Source organism: Mus caroli, chromosome 8, assembly GCF_900094665.2.
Source record: "Mus caroli chromosome 8, CAROLI_EIJ_v1.1, whole genome shotgun sequence".
In the NCBI taxonomy this organism is placed as follows: Eukaryota; Metazoa; Chordata; class Mammalia; order Rodentia; family Muridae; genus Mus; species Mus caroli.
The window spans coordinates 19,631,107-19,655,137 of NC_034577.1; the positions used below are offsets into that span (position 1 = coordinate 19,631,107).

General features: G+C 46.2%; 1 protein-coding gene across 9 annotated transcripts in view; it reads right to left on the reverse strand.

The window, feature by feature from the left end:
* The window catches only part of Tacc1 (transforming acidic coiled-coil containing protein 1), a 103,408-nt gene that overhangs the window by 4,357 nt on the left and 75,020 nt on the right, over positions 1-24,031 (reverse strand). For 5 of the 9 annotated variants that reach the window (XM_029480314.1, XM_029480313.1, XM_029480311.1 and 2 more), the window contains 11 exons: positions 21,705-22,812; positions 19,169-19,204; positions 17,833-17,893; positions 15,058-15,178; positions 11,227-11,279; positions 9,146-9,271; positions 7,388-7,464; positions 7,235-7,278; positions 5,424-5,584; positions 4,363-4,469; positions 1,148-1,268 (listed from right to left, as the gene is read on the reverse strand). In XM_029480314.1, coding sequence (XP_029336174.1) covers positions 1,148-1,268; positions 4,363-4,469; positions 5,424-5,584; positions 7,235-7,278; positions 7,388-7,464; positions 9,146-9,271; positions 11,227-11,279; positions 15,058-15,178; positions 17,833-17,893; positions 19,169-19,204; positions 21,705-22,726 — 1,929 coding nt within the window. In that variant the 5' untranslated portion in view covers positions 22,727-22,812. The remainder of the gene's footprint in view (positions 1-1,147; positions 1,269-4,362; positions 4,470-5,423; positions 5,585-7,234; positions 7,279-7,387; positions 7,465-9,145; positions 9,272-11,226; positions 11,280-15,057; positions 15,179-17,832; positions 17,894-19,168; positions 19,205-21,704; positions 22,813-24,031) is intronic. The other 4 variants (XM_029480316.1, XM_029480315.1, XM_021169577.2 and 1 more) reach the window with 2 other exon arrangements.

The following is a 24,031-nucleotide window of genomic DNA, read 5'->3' on the forward strand; positions in this document are numbered from 1 at the left end:
TGCCCGTAAACCTTAGGTCCCAGGTTCTCTGGTTGTGTGAGGGTCACTTGCTAAAACACAAGTTTCACTTAATCTGCCAGCAGCTTCAGGGATTGGGATTCCAGAGTCTGACTCAGGGCTACCAGACACAAGCTGTAACTCAGGGTATCACTGTATGAATGCACACAGGCAACACAGCAGGTCACACCCTGAAAACTGCTGATCAGAGGGAAACACAACTGGTGTCACAGAACCTCCGTGACAGCGTGGGGTCAGCGAGAGGACCTCGGAGCGGCTGCTCGTCCTTCACCCAGGGTGAGTGTTGTCACAAATATCCTGAGGAAGTAAGACTCAGAACTGAAAAGCATCTTGGGATGGGAGGTTAAGAGTGAATGCGCACCATTAAGCCCAGTACATGAGGGGCAGGTGTGAGAGGCAGGCGTCAGTCTGGGACACTTAGCACCTGCCTCCAGAAAGCTCTCCCAACACAGTCTGGGCCAGAGCCTTCTCATGCTGCCTTCCACATGAAATGCTCTTAGTTGCCTGGTTCGCTGGCATGTCTGATGTCGAGCAGCCAGGCTTGAGCCTGCTGACATTATCTCTGCTTATCAGCATCAATTATGTTGGGCTCTGATTTGATTTGGGCTGTCCCGTCCTCGATAGGATGGCCTGGCAGTGTTTCTGGCCTCTACCCACTTAGAGGCTCCTAGCATCTCCCAGTTACAACCGCCAAATTAGTCTCTAGGCATGGCCTCATGTCCCTGGAAGGCAGCTCTGCTCTGAAAGCTGAGGGACCACAGCAGTGAAAGGAAAGGTGCTTTGCTTGCTGCGCAAAAGCACACAGCGAGAATGAAAGGCAGCTGTGGGACCCAGACCACATGTCCAAGCCCCTGGACTCCTGGCTAAAACTCTGAGGTTGCCTTCTGAAACCTAGCAGTGGCTGAGGACTCCTGCTACTCTTGGTTAATAATGTGATGTGTGTCCCCAGAATCACTTCATAAGGGAGCCAGCTTGCAGCAACTGAGTAAAAAGATCAAAGCCACCTTCCTTGCTCCAGGTCTATGACAAGCTAGGTCTACCAAGGACTGACAGGAGCCAGAGCGGAGAAGGGCAGCCAGATGTCCCTATGTCAGCGACAGGAGCCCCTCCATGACAGACCCCTCCATACCTTCTGCTGAAGGGCCCTCTCCAAGGACTCCACCTTCATCTGCTCCTTCCGGAGTCCGGCATGGAGAGCGGCACTCTCAGCCTTCGCCTTGGAACGAACCTGAGCAATCTCCTCGTTGGCTCTGTGATGGTGTTTTGGGTTCGTTTGGGAGAAGAGATAAAAAAGGGCACAGATTAGCGACCAGGGACAGACAAAGAGGCAGGAAGACGGGATACCAACTGCTGACTTTCACAAAACATAGACTCGGGGCTGGAGAGATGACTCAGTGGTTAAGAAGAGCACTGGCTGCTCTTCCAGAGGTCCCGAGCAACCACATGGTGGCTCACAACCATCTATAATGGGAGCTGATGCTCTCTTCTGGCGTGCAGGCAGAGCATGCATATATTAAAATAAATAAATAAATAAATTTATTTCTACACAGACTCAAATGAACTGACTGCATGATCAGAGGAAAACCAGGAATCAGTGACCTACAAAATGCAATTTATATGAAACCACTAAGCACTTTTCCATGGGACATCCTGGCGGCAGAAATCAATATTCTTCAAGTTTTGTGTTTCATGCGGAAAATGAATTAGGTAATTTCATAACAATCCTAGTTTTTAAAGGAGTCGTCCAACAGACTTCCTTTCCATGTAAACGGTGCATTGAAGGCCACTCTACAGCAAAGCACCTGCCCGTGGCAGTCTGACCTTTGTATTAGAGTGACAGGCTCTTTGGGGCATAATCCCAGGTTTTCCCACTGTCAACTGTTGCCCTACCGATGTCTGTGAGTTACTGACCTCAGAAGTGTCTTTATCAGTGAGATCAGAGAGGAGGCAGGTCACTTAATAAACATCTGGCTAATCCACAGAACTGCCACAACCTCACCAGCAAGGAGACGTAAAAATTAATGTGCTAAGCAGTTTGGGTGGCGTGATATGTGTAGGGCGGGGAGGGGGGAGGGGAAGATGACTGAAGCCATGCTCTTGTGCCTGCTGAGTGGGTGGCCTATCGCTGAGCTGTGCGTGGTCAAAAGTACAGTATGGTCTTGTCCTAAGAACTCAAAGAACAACAGAACCACGACAAAACGGGGACAGAGGGGAAACACAGAGTGGGAATGAAGAAAACCCAAAATATACATATCTTAGGACACAGCAATTCCATCTTTAGCTAACTCTGCACAGAAATAACCTGCTAATGTGGCTGCTGTCAACATGGAGAGTCTGAGCCAGTCTAAATGCTCATCAGTAAAGAAACGCGGTCGCAGCCTGAGTTGGCTCAATGTTTAAGAGCACTGGCTGCTCTGACAAAGGACCCAGGCTCCACATGGGGGCTCACCCTCTTCTGGCCTCCATGGGCATCACGCATGCAGGTGATGCAGACATACATGCAGACAAAATACTCACACGCATGATATAAAAATAAATGAAATGTTTTCTAAAAAGATCCTACAGTCTAATAATGGAATTAGACCGAGCTGTGTGTTCTGACATGGAAAATGGTTCTAATATGCCATTACATGACAAGGAAAATGTGTAGGCTATTTTGATGTATATCTCAAAGCAACAACAATAAGAAGATACCATCTTTGTAGCTTGTAAAGCACAAACACAACAGAAGGACACACAACAACGAAATCCTTAATGAGGTCATAAGAGAGTGTAGAGGAGAGATATTTTTGAAGCTAGAATATGGACCACAGAATGCACCAACTGTACTACTTTGTAGTTAGAAACTAGGGTGGAAGCTGACGGTCATGGCACTTGTCCCTTGGTCCCAGCAGAGGCAGGGGGATCTCTGAGTTTGAGGGGAGTTCCAGGCAAGTCAGGAGTACACAGTGAGATTTCATCTTTTAAAAAGAGCTTGTTTTAATCCCAGCACATGGGAGGCAGTGACAGGTTGATTTCTGAAGCCAGCCTGGTCTACAGAATGAGTTCCAGGACAGCCAGGGCTACACAGAGAAACCCTGTCTCAAAAAACCATAAACACCATTCTCGGGTAAATTCCAAAATGTATTACTGGACTTCAGGCCTGAAAGTCCTAAGAGTGTTGGAGGGAAATGGGAAGAAAATTCCCTCTACCTGGAACACTGTCATAGGGAATCCAGAAACTGCAAACAAAGTGACTCTTGTCATCTTTGAATATATGGTGTCACATGCCATTAAGTTTAGCACTCAGGAGGCCGAGGCAAGTTCAAGGTCCACCTGAACTATAGGGGTAGACCCTGACTCAAAAACCCTGAAGTAAATCATCTTCCTGCACATCCCAGCACACTGCAAAGCTGAGGAGAGAGCACTAAGGCAGAGCTCTTTGTCCAGTATGTGCCAACTCTGGGTTCAATCCCACAACATTAAAAACAAAACCAAGATTTACTCTCTTCTTCATAAACAGGGTCAACAGACCAACACACACACACACACACACACACACACACACACACACACACACATTAAGTTGGAAAAATGAATTACAATTTGCAATGAAAGCCAGTGCCCCTCATATGTGACACTCTAATTTACAACAGGAAGGGCAAAGAAGAACCAACTATGATAGAGCAGGTGTTTAAATAGACGACCACTGAAACACATGCAATTTACTGCGATTACGTAAAGCAAGACTCCTCCCAACAGAGTAAATGCTTCGTTGCTAACCCCACAGAAAGCTCCACTTTCACCGAGTACATTGACAATCACCTACACGTTGAGCTGTTGGCAGAGCTTTAGGGAAAAAGCTCACTAGGGAGGGGTAAGCTGATGTACATCTAATGTCTAACTATTGTAACTCCACTGTTCACTGGTCCCCAGTTCCTCATCTACTCTCATGAAGACATAAAAGGGCAGTCTGCAGCTCTACTCCCTAAAGCACTTCTGCACCAGGACAAGTTTAGTAACCACAATTACTAAAGAGGCTGCCTTAATGGATTCCTTCCAACAAAGAAACTTCAGGGGGAAGGTCCTCACGAACATGGATTGATAAACGAAGGGCGTTAGCATGTGTATCTGAAGAAAGACACAGAATACCAACACGGGCGAGCAGAGGGTTAAGAGGTAAGGGAACATACACAGAACCATACTCTGTAATGGTTTATCCATGCACAGAAATAAAATCACACATCCACAAAACCCTCGAGGTTGTAAACCAAGGAGACAGAAGGCAAAAGGTCTAAGTATGCAACTTTGTAGATCAAAGTGTCTGCCCCCACCCGCAGCAGTGAGCAAGCGGAGCACACTGACCTGTCCAGCTTTTCCTCTGCGTGAACCTTCAGGGCCTGGTATCGCTGCTCTTCCTGCTTGACTCTGGCTAAGTAGTCCTGAGCACACTTTTTCAAGGCTTCTTCATTCTGTGCCAATGTGAAAGATCAAAACAGATGGCATGGCTCTTTGTTTCTCCTGCACAATGTATCCCAAGGTTGGGTTTTTTTCCCTATTTTTTTCTTCCTGTCTTTGTTTTGTTTTGTTTTGGTTTTTTTGTTTTGTTTTGTTTTGTTTTTTGGGTTTTTTTTTTTTTTTTTTGGAGAGAAAGTCTGCTCCATTGGGGTGTATTTAATTCATAATTCATGGCAATTTCAACAGCTTATGCAACCCCACTGAAGAAAGCCTGCATAGGTTCTCCATGCACTAATGTGCATCGACTGATGCAGCGGACTTCACCTTCCTAATGCAGCGTCTCTCTCAGTCCTGCATTCAATGATTGGCCAGGCCATCCATCCATCATCCATCCTGCCTGTCTGTCTGTCTGTCTATGTATCTATGTATGTATGTGTGTGTATATATATATATATGTATACATCTCTCTATGTATCTCTCTGTATGTATGTATGTATGTATCTATCTATCTATCTATGAATTTATCTATGTATCTATCTATCCATCCATCCACCCATCTTCTTTGGTTTTCTTGTTATGCAGCCCAGACTGGCCTTGGCTTTGCAATCCTTCTGCCTCAGCTTCCTGAATGTTAGAGCTACAAGCCCGAGCCATCAGTCATACAGCCTTTTTCACGAACAGGACCCTGACGGCCCTGTGTAACACCTGCCAGGAAAAGAATTCTGAAACACTTTTGACTGACGGTACACAAGTGAAAGACCCCACCTCATTTCTTCTGTAGTGCATGGCTTAGGCTTCTTTTCAGTGAACTAAGAAAAGGTCTCTTCTGCTTTCACTAACACCAAAAGGTGAACGATCAAAACAACAAGCCCAACAATGCAGAGGCACTCAGAGATGGCCACCACTGCTTGACTGGTGGCAAGAAGCTATACTGCTGCCTAGGGGACTTGGACGGAAAGGACGCCTACCTTCTTGAATCCTTCTAGCACGCCTTTCAGGTTTTCGTATCTCCTGAAGAGATCAGAAAGGGACCTCTCCACAGAGTTCAGGTCCGCCAGCGCCTGCTCCTTCTCCATGGTCAGCTGCTGGAAACTCTTCTGAGAACTCATGCTTGTCCTCTGCTCGTCCTCTGGAATCACAAGTCAGAGGGGACAGTGTCAACACCGACTCAAGTGTGCCTGGCATGGCCGAGGTGTCCCCACTCTTGAGAACACACATTCTAGTGAGAGGATATACACAGTGGCAAGGGATGGAGAAGCAAGCAGGGTGTGGGAGGTGGGGACAACAGCTGCAGTTCTCAGAGTGGCCTCCTATGGAGCAGATACCCAGAAAGAACAGGATGGGACCCTCACAGAGCAGACAGCCAAGGACAAAGCTGGGAAGGCATCTGAGGGGTGTGGACAGTGGAAAAGCTACTCAGTACTTAATTGCTAGGAGATCAGAATACATTCAGGGAAGTGCCAAACGAACGGCAATTAAACGAGGTTTTTACATTCAATACAGGCGAGCTGGTCACTGTTACTCTGCAAATAGTCACTGGGTCTGATGGGAGAAAATTAGAGCTCGCAGAAAGGTAACACACTATGGACTCACTAAGCGCCAGTACTTGGGATACTAAGCTAAGAACACTGCTGGCCGGGCTATAATGAGTTCTGGGCTACCCTGGAGCAGGTCTTTGAAGGGCATTATCTTGGCCCAGCCCCTCCCTGCTTCTCTCTGCTTTCTGTTTGACCACACACTCCCACTAACATAATGTGCTGTCTAAGCATATGGGACCTAGTGACTATAGATTAAACTCTCTAAAACCACAAGTCAAAATAAGTCCTTTCTCTGTTGTTTACAGTCATGGATTCTGGTCACAGTGGTGAGGAAATTAATATGGGAAACAAGTCATGAAAGCAGACGGAATCTGGACCTTACAAAGGAGACCCCAGCCCAGAGAAGGCTGTATTAAATAAACCAGGTACCAGAAGACAAACATTAAATGTCCTCAATGTGTGTGGAAGCTAAAGGAGCTGATTCAAAATATACAACATTTGAATGTTCCCAAAGAAGTGACAAATGCCTTTTTCTTTTCTTTTCTTTTCTTTTCTTTTTTTTCTAAAGACAGGTTTCTCTATGTAGCCTTAGCTAGCCTGGAACTTGTTATGTAGACCAGACTGGCTTTGTACTCACAGAGATCCCCCTGTCTCTGCCTCCAGAGAGTGGGGCTTGAAATGACAAATGTTTAAGGAAATGCAAAGGCTGGCTGTATGTAATAGCTTAACCACTGGCCACTGTCTTCATGTACAAATTACCACAGTAGGTACCCCACTGCTCCCCAGAATATGTACAAGTGTGACGTGCCGCTTTTAACAAGCCAGAGAGGGTCTGGAGAGATGGCTGAGAAGTGAAGAGCATGCATTGCTTTTGTGGAGTACCCAGGTGCAGCTCCTACTACACACATTAGGCAGTTAGTTCTCCACCATACAAGTCCTCATGTGGGTTCTATGGCACCTGGCTCAAAGAATCTCATGCAGGTACAGAGTTAAAAGTAAATCAAATATCTCTAAAAGCAAGTGAGGAAAGTAAGACTCTAGACAGCTAGCTCTCTCCTCCAGGAATGGTGCAGGAGGCACCTTGCAGGCACAGAATCTGCCAGGACACAGACTTCAAAATGGTAAGAAACAAGTGTTTGTCTATTGTTACAGCACTCTGAGCAGACTCATGGCTAATGCTCAAAAAATAACAACCACAAAAACAAACAAACAAACAAAACAAAATACCACCTCCTCCTTACCAATCATTTGGGCAATGGTCTTTTCATATTCTGCCACAATTTTCCTAAGTAAGAAAAAAAAAAGAAATTTATTATAGCTGTAATATAAAACTTGTTTTGTTATCAGCACCAGTCTAACCTCATCCCCAAGCCCCACCCCCGCACTAGTCTAACCTCATCTCCAGAACTTCTTCTCGGGTCTCTTCGTATTTCTTCTTCCATTCATTTGCTTCGATCTCTTTAGTGATTATCTAGATTACAATAAAGCTTTGTTTTACCTCTTCAATCTACTGGAAACTGATAAATAACACATGATCCAGTCTGGCACAGGATAGTCAACTGACATTTAGGAATACAGTGCCTCTCAGTGTTTGTACACAGTGTTCATATGCTTCGGGGAGAGCCCACTCTCAGTGACACAGGATGCTGTGATGAAGCCACCACCAGGTAAAGGGTGATCGATCGCACAGCTCCCTCCATTCAAGTGGTACTCAAAACTTCTTTCAATTTTTTCTGTCTTTATTCTGAGTGAGAATAAACCCAAAGCGTTAAACTTGTGATCCTCCTGCCTCAGCCACCCTAGTGCTGGGTTCACACTCACCACCACGTACAGACGGACAAAATCTTTTTCTATTGTGATTTCTCAGTGCTTGATAAGAACTGAATTATGATAAAGGGGCTCGGGGTGCACCCCACTGTGTGACTATCAGTACAGGCAAATCCTGCTACTCTGCTTCATATCTTCATACCAGAAATCTCCTCTCCATGTCTCGGTTCTGCTTGTCCTGCACAGGGATGGTAAGGATGCCCGGTGCTCTCCCCTCACCATCCTCCCTAAGTGCTCCCTTCTTCCTAACCAGTCCATCTTCTACATCTGTGTGTGTATAGTAAGGATCTCAAGAATAGAAAGATGAGCACATGCCTTTAATCCCAGCACTTGGGAGGCAGAGGCAGGAGGATTTCTGAGTTTGAGGCCAGCCTGGTCTACAAAGTGAGTTCCAGGACAGCCAGGGCTACACAGAGAAACCCTGTCTTGAACCACCCCCCCCCCAAGAAAAAAAGAATAGAGAGATAGTGCTGGAGGAATGGCTCAGAGGTTAAGACAACTGGCTGCTCTTGCAAAGGACCCACATGGCAGCTCACAACTGCCTTAACTCCAGCTCCGGGGATCGGTGCTCCCTCTGATTTCTGTGGGCACTAGACATATACAAAAATTAAAAACAAATCTTTAGAAAACAAAAAGAAAAAGAACCTAGAGGCTTCCCTGTATGCTTCAGCTGACTAGACACAGCTTTCCTTGGGATTATTATGCATCAACTCAGCTTAACTCTTGGGAGAAAGACACAGCTCTTCTCGCCAACAAGACTCTGTGCCTCCTGAACATAGCTCCCAAGTACTGACCACTGGGCTACCTGGCTTTCCCAGTCACTGGAGCAACATTATTTCAGAAAGCTTTGAAAACCCTGTAATCAAAATGTTTCTTGGCTTATACTGTACTGCTAGAAAAAAAATATTTCTTAAAACAATACGGGATCTTAAACTCCAAACACAAATGCCAAAGACAGCACAGAAGTATGGCAGACAAGGAAGGCACCATCCAATGATGGATCATCAGCACTTAGAACAGAGGTTCTTCAGGACCTCAGAACAGAAACTGGGACACTGACCTTCTTAGAGGGTATGTGGATTCCTGTTGCTAAACGCCCACAATTCTTAGGTATGGGCATATGTGGCAAAGCAGGGGGCAGAGAAATGCACCGGTCTTACAAATACCACAGCACGTCAGCTCGCTGAACACCAGCACCATTGCTGAAGTCTACGGGAGCCCTTTATGTGAGTCACACAGGCCACAGAGAATGGGAACGCCCAGGCCGAGGAGAGGCAAGTCAACAGAGACGGTACCTTCTGCAGACAGAGAAAGAACTACTTTACCTCTTCTCTGATCAACGTGAGCACGGCACTCTTGTCTGCTTCGCTGAGGCAGATCCCATCCAGGGGGCTCTCACCCCCACAGGCCACAGACACGGGGGCCTTTTCTGAAGAGGACTCCAGCAGTCCCTGCGGGACAGGGGTTGTATTTAACATGGTCACTCTCCAGCTACTTAACTCCAAACGGCCCTCACCGAAGGTGAGTAACATCCTCACCCAAAAAAGATCAAACCCTTCAAAAATGTACTTGTAGAAGAAACCGGAAAACTTTAAATAAGCAATCTAGTTACAGTATTTGCTAATGAAAACTATTCTACTGACTCCTGGGATGAGCCTCTGTTGGAGGAACAGACAGATCCCTTAGGGAGGCTTTCTTCTTATGGGAAGGAAGGAAGTACTTGTCAAGTGGTCTGTTACCAGAGAATCCCAGACGTGAAGGAAGCATGCTCCAACGCCTCACTTTTCTGGTGTCTTCTGGGGATGTGTCCCATGCAAATATTTTTTTCAAGAACACTGATCACCCTTCCATTCACATTAGATGCCTTGTGTGGATGTGTTCAACTATTTTGGCAATGATTCTAATATGCATTACCAACTTCCATGCCTAAATAAGCAGACAGGGCAAATCTATCTGATCTTTGGTGGGCAGTGGTGATCCACACTTTTAATCCCAGCACTCAGAAAGCAAAGGCAGGAGGATCTCTTGAGTTTACAGCCAGCCAGGTCTACAGAGCAAGGTCTAGGATAGCCAGGGCTACACAGATCAACTCTGTCTCAAAAAAGATAAAAAGATAAAAAGGAAAACTCTTCATAGCAATTTGGGCGTCAATAGGCATATGTATGTATACACATGCACACATATACACACACAAAAAGAAGACAAAAATAATAACTGGCCATTGCTCTTAAAAACTGTTTAAGGCCAGCCAGGCATGGTAGCCCATGCCTTTAACCCCAGGATTGGGAGGCAGAGACAGAAGGATCTCTGAGTTCAAGGCCATCTTGGTCTACACAGTGCCAGGGCTCACAGAGAAACCATGTCTCAAGTGAAAAACCAAACTGTTGAGGTCTCTGCAGACAGAGGCTGAGGAACCATCATGGAGGAAGGAAGAGTAAGGGCCTGAGCTGGAGCTGGTACCAGAAAAGGGAGATGGCTCTCTGGGAGGGTTCAGCCTTGTTGGAAGTAGTGTGTCACTAGGGGAGGGCTTGAGACTTCAAGAGTCTCCTGACATCCTCAATGAACTCTCTGTTTCCAGTTTGTGAGCTCCAGCTACCTGCTGCCTACTACCTGCGCTCTGCTCCACCCTCATGGACAGTATCTCACCACCTCTGTTCCACTATTCTGCACGCCCCAAACGAGCCCCTTTTCCCGCCCTGTTTGTGGTGTTCAATCACAGTGATGGAAAAGTAACTAAAATACTTGCTCTAGAATCTTGGACAGCCTTAAACTCGGGGCCATTCTTCCCACCTCAGCCTCCCAAGAACTGGACTGCAAGGTGTGAGCTACCATTACAGTTCTGATTTTTAACAGCAAGCTAACCCAACATATCCAAAATGTTATTTTATTAGGAGACAATATAAGAGGTTACTGGAACACTTAAGTAAATATTCCCTTTTTGTGCACCAAGTCCTCAAAGGCTGGACGTATTTCACATTGTACTAGGCATCTATCTCGATTAGGAGTAACAGTTCAGGTTGTTAGTAGTCACACGGGGCTAGCGGTTGCCGTAAAGGACATCAGGCACCGACAGTGAGTTCCATGGATGAAGAAACTGCATATAACATAGATGCACGTGTGAGTGGGCATGTGTACCACGGCGTGCACAGAGGTCAGAAGACAGCTGTGTGGAGCTCATCCTCTCCTTCCACCTTTATTTGGGTTTCGGGGACTGAACTCTGGAGGCCAGGCTTGGGCAGCTGGCACTTTGCCTGCAGTGTCATCTAGGCAGCCATATATGTCTTCCCCTCCTCATCGCCTAATATTAACTAGAATTTATTTATCAAATGACTGACTGTGGGCTCCCAAACACCAAAAGAAACCCAGGCTACCCCCACCCCACCCCCCTCCACGCTTGGGAACTTACATGCACCGCCAGTTCCTCTTTCTCCATCTTCTGGCATGTCTCCTTTTCTATGCCTGAAACACAGAAAGTCACTTTTATACTTAGTCCAAGGAGTGGGTTCCTTCATTCTTGGTGAAGGCTGGGCAACTCTACCATAGGCCCAGATGTCTCAACGCAGAACCTCAAGCTATCCTAGGAGGTGGCATGGCATTCTCGCTTTGAACTCTTGTTTGCTGTTAAAAGTCCACAGAGGCAAGCTTGCAAAGAGCTGGCTGGCCCTGGCTGGCCATGAGCTGTCCACCCGCAGGCAGGAGGAATGGCCAGTCTGCCCTCTTGTGTCCATTGGAAGTTTAGTATGTGAGCGTTACCAAACCTGGCCGATTTCAGAAAGTGGAAACTAATGCTGAATCCTTCTGCTAGGAGAACATTTTAATTCTGCCTCAGGAGGCCACCAAAACCAACTTCCTTATTGCCTTCACACCTTTCTAACTGGTTTCCTTGGGTGGGGGTGCGGGGGTGGTGGTGTTTGTGACATGGCTGGAAATGACACTATATTAATGAAGAAAAAAAATCTTTAAAAAGCACATAAAAAAATAAATAACTAAAGCTAAACACCTCCTTGTTGCAGTATTTAAGCACTACATCAGTCAATATTTACTGAGAACACTACCGAGTGTCACAAGGATTCGTTTACGTCTGTTTTACTTTAAACCACAGTCTGATGTAACCCCTTCCTCTGCACAGGCTGTCTGTCTCAGACATCAGATGCAGCACAGAAATGAACACAGTGGGAACTGAGGTGGGGCGCAGGGAAGAGGCTGCAGGGAGTGGCCCGCTCAGGGAGTGACTTTATACCTGCTTTCCTGGGTTAGCGGCAGGTCATGAGTTTTCACACATTAAACTGTTACTTACAGAGTCAAATCTTTTTTTTTTTGTTTTGTTTTTTGTTTTTTTTTTCGAGACAGGGTTTCTCTGTATAGCCCTGGCTATCCTGGAACTCACTCTGTAGACCAGGCTAGCCTCGAACTCAGAAATCTGCCTCCCAAGTGTTGGGGTTAAAGGTGTGTGCCACCACCACCCGGAGAGTCAAATCTTTAATACTGTTTTCTGTCTAGCTCAGAGTTCTAAACTTTCAGTGAGCAAAGATTAAGAGCACTCATGTGACATGGGACCTAAAGATGGTCTTTCTTCTGGAGTGATGTAAGTGCCCTACGGTAAGAGGCCCTGGGCCAGGTTAGTCTCCGTTCTTGGCTAGCATGTGAAGGATTTCACAGGTACTGGTCAGTCACTGACCGCAGCAGCCTGACACAGGAGCTGGTATGAGGGTGTGGGCTCCCACTGAGACAGGACTGGCCATGTTGAGGGTTTTGGAGAAATATGGAAGGCCATGGGACTTTGGCCTAGGAAAGTGGCTGAACATTTATATAAAGGGGGCTTAAAAGGCCACTCTAGTCAGAGCCTGAAAAACAAGTGTTGAGAGCAATGTAGACTCTACAGGGAGGTCCAGCTCACGAGGCTTCAGAGGGAACAAATACAGCAGCTGGTCTAGAGACCACGCTTGCAACAGTTTAAGCAAGGAACATGGCTGCTTTCACCCTTGTTATGAAAATCTTCCTGAGGCTAACTGACATGCTCTGGATTAGTTTCACTGGCAGAGATTTCAGGACAGCCTAATATTGATTATGCCATGTGGTCATTAGTGACCCCTCTTATGCAGATCTATGTTAATAAGAGAAAAGTGCAGCAAAAAGGGAGAAAAGGGACACCCAGGAAATTGAATGCTGGAGCCGTGATTTGTGCTAAATGAGATATGGAGAAACAGAACAAAGCCTCTTTTACCCTGAGACCCTCGCTGGCTAATCCTGCAGCTTGTGAAGAGAAAAAACCCTGAGGTTGTTATCTGTTTCTGAAAGGTATGCGTAGATCAAAGTTTATGCTGATGCAATTCTTTCAAGGAGGGGGCCAGGTGCCACTGCAAGCAAGCGGACAGAATTTGGCATCAAGGGCCACAGGGTTCTGGCTTTGGCGTCATGGAGAATACAGGATAAAGGGGCTGTGTAATCGTCCTCAGGGGTTAATAAGGAAAGCCACTGAGGCCAGCAGAGGGATCCCTGTGTGGAGCCCTGAGGGGCCACCACAAGGAACTGTGAAAGTGAAGCCTGGGTTGACCTGCAGAGGCCTTGGCTGGGTGTGTCCTATCTGCAGGGGAGAGCTACAGACAAGGAGGGGAACCACCCAAGAAGTGTGTTGCAAGGGAAGAGCTATCAGAACCCTCTGGCAATGGGGCACAGGGCTACAGACTAGAGTTTGCTATTTCCCCCTCACGCTATCTTCCTCCCTTGTGGAATGGTAATGTATATTCTGTGCACTGTATTTTCCAAGTATTTGATTTCACAGTGAGTTACAATGAAGAGATTGCCTTGAGTCTCAGAAGACACTTGGGACCTGAAACAGTCTTGAGACTGAAAGGCTACGGGGCTTCTGAAGTTGAAGTAGATGTATTTCTGCCTTGTGGCATGGCTACAAGCCTTTGGGGGCCAGAGAGAAAGGGGAAGGTCAGTGAGAATGGCGCCTGTGGCTGGTATATTTACATACCTGGTTCCCAGCTGGTGGGATGGTTTGGGAAGGGTTAGGAGGCGTGTCCTTGCTGGAGGAGGCGTGTCCCTGGGTTTTGACTTTCCCTGAAGTTTCAAAAATCCAGCCATTCCTAATTAGTTCCCTCTCTCTCAGCCTGTGTGTGGTAGCTGTTGACAAACAAACTCTCAGCTACTTTTCCAGGGCTGTGCCTGCTGCCATCCTCCCCACCACGGCATGACGGCCATGGGGAACCAATGACCTGCCCCCTCAAATATAAAAGGAAAATGCTTCTTTTTAATAAGTTGTCTTGGGTGTGGTATTATTGTCATGGCAGCAGTGGCTAAGACACTGGGCATGATGGTATAAGCTCAAAGCACCAAGACCAAGACCGAACCCAAAGACCCAAGACCAAGCCATATTCTTTTCTATTTGGCCATTGCTTTAGAAGGTTCTTGTGCTTTATAAAATTTAATTGGATGAGGTCATGAGACTTCACTGACAGAGGTAGGAGGATGCTGAACTTCAGGCTACACTGGGCTATACAGCAAGTCAGACTCAACAAAACCAAGGGAGGGTTGGGGATATGACTAGGTGGCAGAGTGCTTGCCTGACATACACAACAGTCCCTGGGTTCAAATTCCAGCAGTTCAGAGACGCAAACACTCAACAAAAAGAACTTCAGGTAAGACAAATTTGTGAGTCTCACTTTTTTGCTACGCATAAATCTCACCTATGAACCTTGCAAAACCTGGACAAAGATACCAGTTTCTCACCAGGGGGCTGCATCAACCTATTCAGCAACATAGCTTCTCTGAAGGACAATGAAAAGCAGGCTGCCAGAGAGCAAGCAACAGTCAGAGCATTGAGAGTTAGGCCAACACAGGCAAACACTACAACCTCCATGTTATAATGGCTGGGAGCTAAACAATGAGGCATAGCAATCCCAGAAGGCCACATGAAGGACATATTTACAGGCCACACTACTTTAAGGTTGGCCGGACTGATGCAAATACGATAGATAAATTCAATCTGCATCCCCCGGACACCTTCCACACGTCTCCCTGTGTCTGTGCCTAGGACTGCAGTAAGCACTTCTGTATCTCTTACAATGAAGAAAGTACCCAGATCCGCTCACTAACTGTCCCTCAGGAGACCTGGCCTTCCAGCACGCCTGTGCTTCTGTACCTGCTCCTGAGGATGAAAACTCACAGATTTACGGTAGAGACGGAACATCGGTTGTTCGTTCACAGTACTCCGGGTCCTCCCCTGGCTCACCTTGGACCCCAGCCCCTGCTGACTTCTGAGCACACGACGTGGAGGCCAGTTTCTCCTCATCAGTCGCGTGGCCGTCCCTGTTAGGAATCTCTGAGATCTTCGAGATCACGGCTCCTTCATCCTGGGAAACAGGAGAGAGAAGACAGTGTCCTTCAGAGGGGGCAGTCATGGTAGCCAGTGATACTTTTGGAATGGAACTCGTAGCTGTGACGGCATGAGGGTATTTCAGGGTTTGCCACAGGTCAACTACAAAACTAGGAGAGAGCTTCAGCCGTTCAAACCAGAAATGCTGTTGTTTCTAGAACTTCATTTCTGTGGTTTGGACTTGAAATTTTAAAAGTTGAGCTTTTTTTTTGTTTTGTTTTTTTTCAAGACAGGGTTTCTCTGTGTAGCCCTGGCTGTCCTGGAACTCACTTTGTAGACTAGGCTGGCCTTGAACTCAGAAATCCGCCTGCCTCTGCCTCCCGAGTGCTGGGATTAAAGGTGTGCGCCACCACCACCAGCTCTTAAAAGTTGAGCTTTTCTGACCTAACTTTGAAAACAAGCACTTTGAGAGGGAGGTCTGAGATGGAAAGTTCCCAAGTCTCCTCCTTAGTTCAAGTATACTCGGCTCATAATGGTCTTAGTCACGTCTAAAAACGTATGTAATTATTTTCGTTAATGACCAATTATGTTTCAGGGACCATATTGGAATCATCATAAAAACTCTCATTAAAACCTGGCAAGTGATATGACAACCTAGGACCCATTTCAGAACTATACAAACATGTCCTTCCATCGTCATGGCTTTATAGTATTTCCTTCCTCTGAATCTGTATTTCCCATGGGGTGGGGAGTGGATAGCATCAAAATACAGTGTACCTGTAGAAATTGTCAAGAACAGATAAAGTGTTGTTTAAAAGGAAGTTATCAGCAGGCTCTCTGCCATCCAGCTAGGCTGGCTGACCTGGCCCCGGATGGACAATAGTTATCACTGCTGTTCCTGGCTGACCTGCCTCCTCTCCCTGGCCTGGACGGACAGTAGTTATCACTGCTGCTCCTGGTGGTTCTCGTGGGTGCTGGGGACTGGACTCAAGCCCTCGGGCCTACAGAGCAAGCGACTTACCCACAGAGCCCTAGCCCCAAAAGTCTTCTTTCCTTAAGGTCTCTGATCTTCTCTGCCTCAAACACTTTCCGTATACGTCTCTGAAGGTTACTGTTTTATTCTGTCAGGTTACCGCCATAACTTACTAATGTGTAAATTATCCTTAAACTATGGCGTGAGTTATGAGAATCATCCAAGATGGGGGGTGGCGAGGTGACTCAGCAGGTGAGGACAATGCTCAGCTCCCAGAACTCACGTGGTGGAATGAGAGAGTCTACTTCTTCCACACGGCCCTGACTTCTACACACATGCACATACACACAATGTAAGTAAGTGAAATTAGCAGGCTTTTGAATATTACCATGCACAAAGGCAGATCTTGTTGAACTAATTAATCTCTAAAGCTTTATCATATAATGATAAGGCTTTTGGTTTTTGTTTGGAGATGGGGTCTACTACATAGACCAGGTTGGCCTGGAACTCACAATGTAAGACCAGGCTAGCCTCAAACTCATCCCTGCCCCTGCCTCCGAGGTGCTGGGATTAAAGACATGTGCCCCAAACCTGTTTTTGTTGTTGTTTTTCTTTTCTTTTAGAAAACAGAAAATAAATGTCTCAGTTTGTGCTACCTGCTTTGTATACTTGTAACAGCCACAAAAAAGAATTCCAATTGCAAATTCTCGCTGCTCCTTTTAAAGCATCAAGCTATTGGCACAAGATACAGTAAACTTAACGGTACTGTGTGTTTCTAGAATTGTGGTTACACTGAAATAAAGTCTAAAAACATAAAAAAACTGCATCACAGTCAGACCTGTATGCTCTGGTTTTAGTTCATAATTACGCCATAAAGTCATGTATGTGTATCATAAATCACTGGGGTGAAATAGGATTTAATTATCCTTAAGGTATCAGTTTAGTGCCTGGATTCCATCTTTCTAGTTGTAACCAGCAGGAAGCAATGGAAGTCATAATAAGAGCGATCGCTGATTATAAACAAGGAGAGGCAGCAGGCAGTCTCATACTGAGCATGTCTCTCTACTCTCTGAACCCTTTCCAGGGTCCATGCTCAGCCTCTCTTAGGGTGTATTTTCAAGTACTCCACTTTGTTGAAGGCAACAAATCGGAAAACCACATGAACTTTAAAATAAAAATAAAACAAAGCTATCCAGTTCTCAAGAGTCAACTACCTTCACTGAACCCATACTAACTAACACCTCACACCATCTCTGGTGACCTGGAGAACTGCACCCTGTTGATACATTAGAATAAGGCTATTTTCCTCCAATTGAAGAACAGATCTGTGTGTGTGTGTAAGAGAAAGAGAGACAGAGAATATGAATATATGAATGAATATATATGTATTTGTACTATTTTAATGATTTATTTTTATTTTATGTACACTGGAGTTCTGCTTGCATGTATGTCGTGTGAGGGTGTTGATCCCTGGAACTAGAGTTACAGACAGTTGTGAGCTGCCACGTGGGTACTGGGGATTGAACTTGTGTCCTTCAGAAGAGACGCCTGGACTCTTGGGGAGCAAGCCATCTCTCCAGCCTCCAGGTTTTCTTTTCTTTCAGGGTCTTCTTGGGCACATTTAGGACACTAAGAATCTAATAACTGGGTTCCTTAAGGCCAAGTACCCAGACGTCCCCAGGGGACAAAACCCACTCCGGCCAGCGTCATCGACTTACCTGAGAACACGCATCCAAATCGAGAGGCTGAGTTTCGTATTTCTTCACTTTGCAGCCGCTCCTAGAAACGAGAGGAACAGACAAGATGGTTTGGAATCCTGTTGACAACTCTCTGGGGATGAGGCAGAACACAGCACAGGGTGTGGGAGAAGCCAAAGCGCACAGCACCACATCATCCTACGCTTGCACGGGAGAGCCGTGGAGATAAAGCGTACCCTAGAGACCCACAGCCCGGCTCATTCTCTGGCAAGACCACCCCGTTCGGTTCTGTGGACTGCCAGATACCAGAACTCTGAACCTCACGCGTTTATTTACACAGTTTTAAAAAAAAAGTCTCAGAGCCTCTAAACACCTCTATGAACTGCCTCAGCGGCTGGCAACGTTTGGCTATGATCTCTGTTTGCTTGGTGTTGACGATCACCAGAAAAATTACCACGCTGGACCAGATTCTTTGAAAATTCTTTATTGCACTAGAAACCACAGAAATCTCCAAAGACAGCTGCGGTCTAGACCTGTGTGCTTACAGAAAGGAACTATGGCCGAAAGAAAGTATCAGAGAAAAAAGTAGACACACTGTTACCATTCTTCAGTAGTAAGTGAAAAAAGGGAAGTCCCATGTATACAATGCCCAGAACTGAAGAAAACTTGGCTGTCTCTGATTTTTTTTTTAAGACTAGTACATAACTTGTGATCACAAAATTATTACAGATTCTCTTATGTTTGAATGAATTTAAAATATTCTGAGGGGGTAAAAACCCACACCATTCTGACCAACAAAAGGAAAAAAAAAACTATTTCCAATCTGTTTTTCTTTCATGGAAAAAGAAAAACAAGAATATAAATTAGCAGAGTGTACAAGGTCACCAACTCATGGTCTTCCTTCCTTAATGTTCTAGGTGTAACCTAACTTCAGTTTACTTGGTAAAATGTATTACCTGTTCTAAGACAGCAGCCTCATCCTACCAAATAAAATAAAATAAAATAAAACAAAATAAAATGTTTAATTATTCCCAACATTAAGTAGCAAAGCGGTCCATCATTTCACTGCCGCATGATTGGGGCCAAGCCAGCTTTGGGTTCAAAGTGCCACATGATACATGCTAAGTAAGCGGGGAGCCGCACGCTTTTTGCACCCCAAGGTGGAAAAAGCAATCTCCACTCCTTTAAGTTACAGACGATTGCAAGGCTAAGCTGACTAAAATGTGGCAAATAAAATGCAAGAAAATTATCAGAAGGTCAAACAGAAGCCAACATGCAGCGGGGACAAGTTGGGGGAAGAGGCGGGAGACCGCCAACAGTCCCCGGGACGGACAGAACTTTCCACACAAGTACTTACAACAGAAAACAGAGAAATTTCACTTGCTCAGTGGTCCTGACGCATCAACAAGATTAGAGACAGGAAAGAGATAGACAGATGGGAAAGAGTCATGTGAAAACTACAACATTTATCTTTTGTCTAGAAGATGTTAAAGAGTTGCATAGTTCTTGATATCATGTGAGATACAAATTAAAAATATCAACCTTCAGACCAGACATCATGGTGGTTTCGCACCTTTTAAGTTCGGCACTTTGCAGGCAGAACTCTGGGTGGGGGGACCTACAAAGCCAGTTCTGGGCCAGCCAGGGCTACAAGGGAGATCTTGTTTCAAAACAGACAGACAAAAATGCAAAAAAAGAGAGAATACCAAAAAAAATTAAAAATGATAATTCACAAACGTTAGCCCTGGCCAATGAATGGTAACAAGAGCTCAAAGGAGAGATTGATACAAACACTGAGAAATGTTTATGTCCAGATTTATAGATTGAAAAGTAACCGCCCATGCGTGTAACGGTATAGCACATACGAACAGCGTTCCACTATTGAGCACACTTCAGCCAACGGTCTGAGACCAGGTCAAAGGCAACGGCTGCGCAAAGACACAGCTGGAAAGATACCTGGTGGACTCCGCCACAGGCGACACTGGGGAACTCGCTGGGAGTCAAGCACGGGGTAACGTGGGGGTTAGCTAAGACAAGGGGGCCAAAAGCTAAAGGACACTCTGAATTTACATAGTGAGACTCCGCTTCAAAACAAGTTCAAGATGATTTCACATCATTTACATCATTCAGTCTGCAGAATCCTAACCATATTGTATTGTCTCAATCTCAATTCATCTTTTTTATCAGTCCAAAAAACTATCTATCCCTGGAGGCTGTTAGTCCCGCTATGCTTCAGTCGTTTCAAAAGTGAAGGGGGCTCTACGCTCCAAATCCCACCAATGCACAAGTGCTCTGTGGTGCTCTTTATGTTCAAGAATATAATTTTGATCAGGTAACCTCCCCCCACACCTCCCAAAAGTAATTAAATTTGTGTGATCTATTAGATCAAGAAATTATTCCATAAATGTGGAACGGTAGAAAATGCCACCCGATGAGGATGGTGGGGCTCAAAAGTGGGCATTTTTTGGGTTCTAGATGTAAAATGCAGTGCGCTTCTCCTTCCTGAGCCCAGATCTAGTCTGACAGAAAAGCAGCAGCTTCAGCCCCCACTCTGGCGGGCATCTAAGAGATGAAGAACCAGGGCAGCCACATGACCAGGATGTCCCAAGCACTGTCCTGATCTAACTATGGGACCACAGAAGTCAGGTGAAGACTGTATAGAACGATCAGTAGTAGTTTCCAGAGCCTGTTTGGCTGCGCATATGCACTCGGAGAGCAGACTGCTCCTGTCACCACGTGTGACATACCGGTGGCACTCTGGAGGACTGATTCCTGTATGGCTTGACTTTACTGGTCATGAAACTAGTATCTCAGCTCTTTAACCCCCTGGGGAGTTCCTCTCCAGTCTAATTCACCATCTCTTGTTTTCTAGACAAGGTATTTCCTGGGGCTGGGGAGGTGGCTCAGCAGTTCAGTGCACTGGCTGTTTCTCCAGAGGAACTAGGTTCGGTTCCGAGTGGAGCTTTGTGATGCTCTGTGACTCCAGTTCCCAGGGGATCTGATGCCTCCCTTTTCTGCCCTCTGCGGGTACCAGGCATGAAAGTGGTACACAGGCATGCGTGCAGGCAAGACATCCACATTTCCCTTGCCAATCTAACGACAGCCACCCATACACTTCCTTTCAGCATCTTAAACTCTATGGCGCTGTCCCCTGTGTATCCGATTTTTCACAAGACATCACCAGGTATAAACAGGAATATTATCTTTTATATTCATCGTGAGATCCCTTATCTTGGATCAGAGTTTAAAACCTGACCATGGGATATGGCCGGAGGGATTACTCTGGGAACTCCTAAACTAAGAGTTCATTCAGGTTTTTCAGGAAAAGCTGACAGTTGAAGGGACACACAACCAATTTACCCAGGTTTAACTAACCACTTAGAAACTCTTGATTCTCATCACAGAAATTTGTCAATGAACTAGAAACGCACAAAGAAGCAAGAATTCGCATCACCACCACCACCAATCACAACTTTCTGTCTTCAGGAGTGTTTCCAACACCACTAACCCCACACAGATAGTTCCGGATGGTTACGATGGTATCCAGCACTAAAACCTGAATTCATTCTGTATACAATGTGATTCATAATAAGGATTTCTGAGAACCTCAAATCTTTACTTGATTTATTCTAAACACTTTTTTTAAAAAAGCATCTAAGATAGGGGGAGATGACCTAAATAAGTCAAGGTTTCAGAAATAAGGCAGAAATCAACTGATCTGTGATGTTTCCAAATGGACAGAAGAATTGAGCAGAGGAGGGAAGGCTACCGTGTAAAATGCCCCACTGTATCTCAAACATTTATGGTTGCAATTCACAGAGACCAAAAGTAGCTGCCAAACTCCCAGAGGACAATCCAGAGCACACACCCAGCGCCCGATGTCACTCACGTACGTTATTAAACGCGACTTTGCCTTCTTGGGTGAGTCTAAGATTTCATTAACATGATTACCAGTGACGGGACAAAAGACGCCGCTTGTCAAAGCTGGGGTTGGCTTGCAGGGATCCACGGAGTCATCAATGTTAATGTTATTTGGGTCAAAGTGGTGGGAGCCTTTGGAGGAGAGGGGTGGGGAGTTCTGCAGAATGGGGCCGCTCCCGAAGGAATTAAAGTTAGGATGACCCCGTTTACTTGGATCTAGTTTAGGAGACATCTGGGCGAGAGAGGCATCTTGAACTGTTGGGTCTGCAGGTTGCTCAACACCTACTGGCTTACTGACGCCATCTTTTCGTATACTGGGTGCCAGCTTGTTACTGGGTTTCCTGCCAGATTGCTTCGGAAGGGTGCTCCTGGTCTTGACATTCTCCCCATCTTCTGTAAAATCATCCTCAAGTGTGAGAGGTGAGTCCCTGGACCCATCTTGCAGCTCGACCCCAGAGTCACTGGTGTCATTACTGAGAACACCAGCTGTTTCTTTAAGGTTAAGGGGAGATCTCTGGGCCCCCGGGCCTCTCAGCACACTAGGATTCGCGTTCTGATCCAAGCCATCAGGAAGCCATGGGGAGGAAGCCTTAGGGAGGGGTGAACCCTCCATCAACATTTCCGGTTCAGAGGCCATCTTCTTCCTCAGGGAGACAGGTTTGGGCTTTCTTAGCTTGCTTCTGCTGGCCACGGGCTCTGGACAGGGGCCTCCAGTCTTCAGACTGGCTTCTGTAAAAGCCTCCAATGTAACCCCCATGCCTCTGTCCATCACTGGCTCATCCTGAGTGGCTTCCGGTGTGGTGGAAGGCAAGGCCATGCCTGGGAGCACAGGGACACAGCCATGGGTTGCTGCTGTCTCAAGAGCCACAGGGTCATCTGTGCAATTCCTGGTTTCTATTGAAAACGGCCTCACTACTGAGATCTTGCTAACATCGTGTTCTGCCTTCCCTCTGACATCCTTGACTGGGTGAGAATCGACAGTCGCCCGTGGCATTTCATTTTCTGAAGATCGAGAACATGTATCGGGTGAACATTTTTCAATTACTTCTGCTACCAACTGTTCATCGGCTTCTCGAGATTCTAAAAAAAGAAGAAGAAGAAGAAGAAAACTCTATTAAAGAATTCTTTCCCCCTTTGGAAGAGAGTCTGTACTGTGTGACTTCAGCTCAACAAGCAGCCATATCTTTCTCCTCCTCTTAGCTCAGCCATGAAGGCCTAAAGACTCCACACACTAACGTGATTTGTCCTTGCTAGTCTAGTAACTCGGTACTGAGCAAATGTAAAGAAAATGAATGCCCTGCTGCGGCGTGGCCCGTGTGATGCTCACACCCTGTGAAATCCCCACACTGAGGCTCAGATGAAAGGCTGCTCACAAACACCAAACTGGTTTCCAGGCCAGATGCAGAATGTTTTAATTAGCAGACCTGAATTAAGGTCACAGCTTCTGACTGCTCTTGGGACCCAGCCCCGATATGAGAGATTTGTGCCTTGCCTAATGGCAACTTGTTACCACTTCCATGTACGTGTGTGGGAGGGTGTCGGATCCCCTGGAACTGGAGTTACAGGCAGTTGTGAGCTGCCACATGGGTGCTAGGAATTGAACCCAGGTCCTCTAAAAGAGCAGTTAGTGCTCTTAACCACCGAACTGTCTCCCCAGCCTCTGGTAATCGTTGTTTTACAAGTGTTGGGTGTTAGGGCTGCAGTTCATCCACAGAACGCTTATTTATAATTCACAAGGCTCTGGGTTCAATCCCCAGTGTGAGGAATCGAAGAAAAGGAGACGGAGATAGGAAATGAAATGGGTTTTTTGTTGATGTTTTCAGTCATGAAGTTTTCAGTCATGAAGTTGTAAATCTGTCTGCTGTTCCCAGACCCTTGCTCTGACCCATTCCCTGGATGCCTGGCCCTAACACCCCAGTCCTCCGAGTTCCTTCATAACCCTGGCAAAAGCTGTGGTTTAGGCTGTCAGGAAAGGACCCAGGAGCTGAGTGGCCCTTTCCCCTTCAGTCTGTGACTTCCGGAGTTCTTCTCCTTCTTTACCCAGTCACCTTCACTCTCAACCCCTCTCAGCAGTCACCTGACTGCAGCTGTCACCTCACCCCCAACCCACCCTGTTCTCTCTCCTGCTGGCCTTGTTCATCCTGCACTTAAGGGTGAGGAGCTACATGGAAATGGGCCAGAGAGCTTGGTGTGGGATAGCTGACCCCTAAACGATGCCTTCTACCGTTGTTAGAAACTGAAAAGGTCAAGCAGCGCTTGGATGTCTCACAGAGGCTGTATCCTAAAATCTGCAGTACTA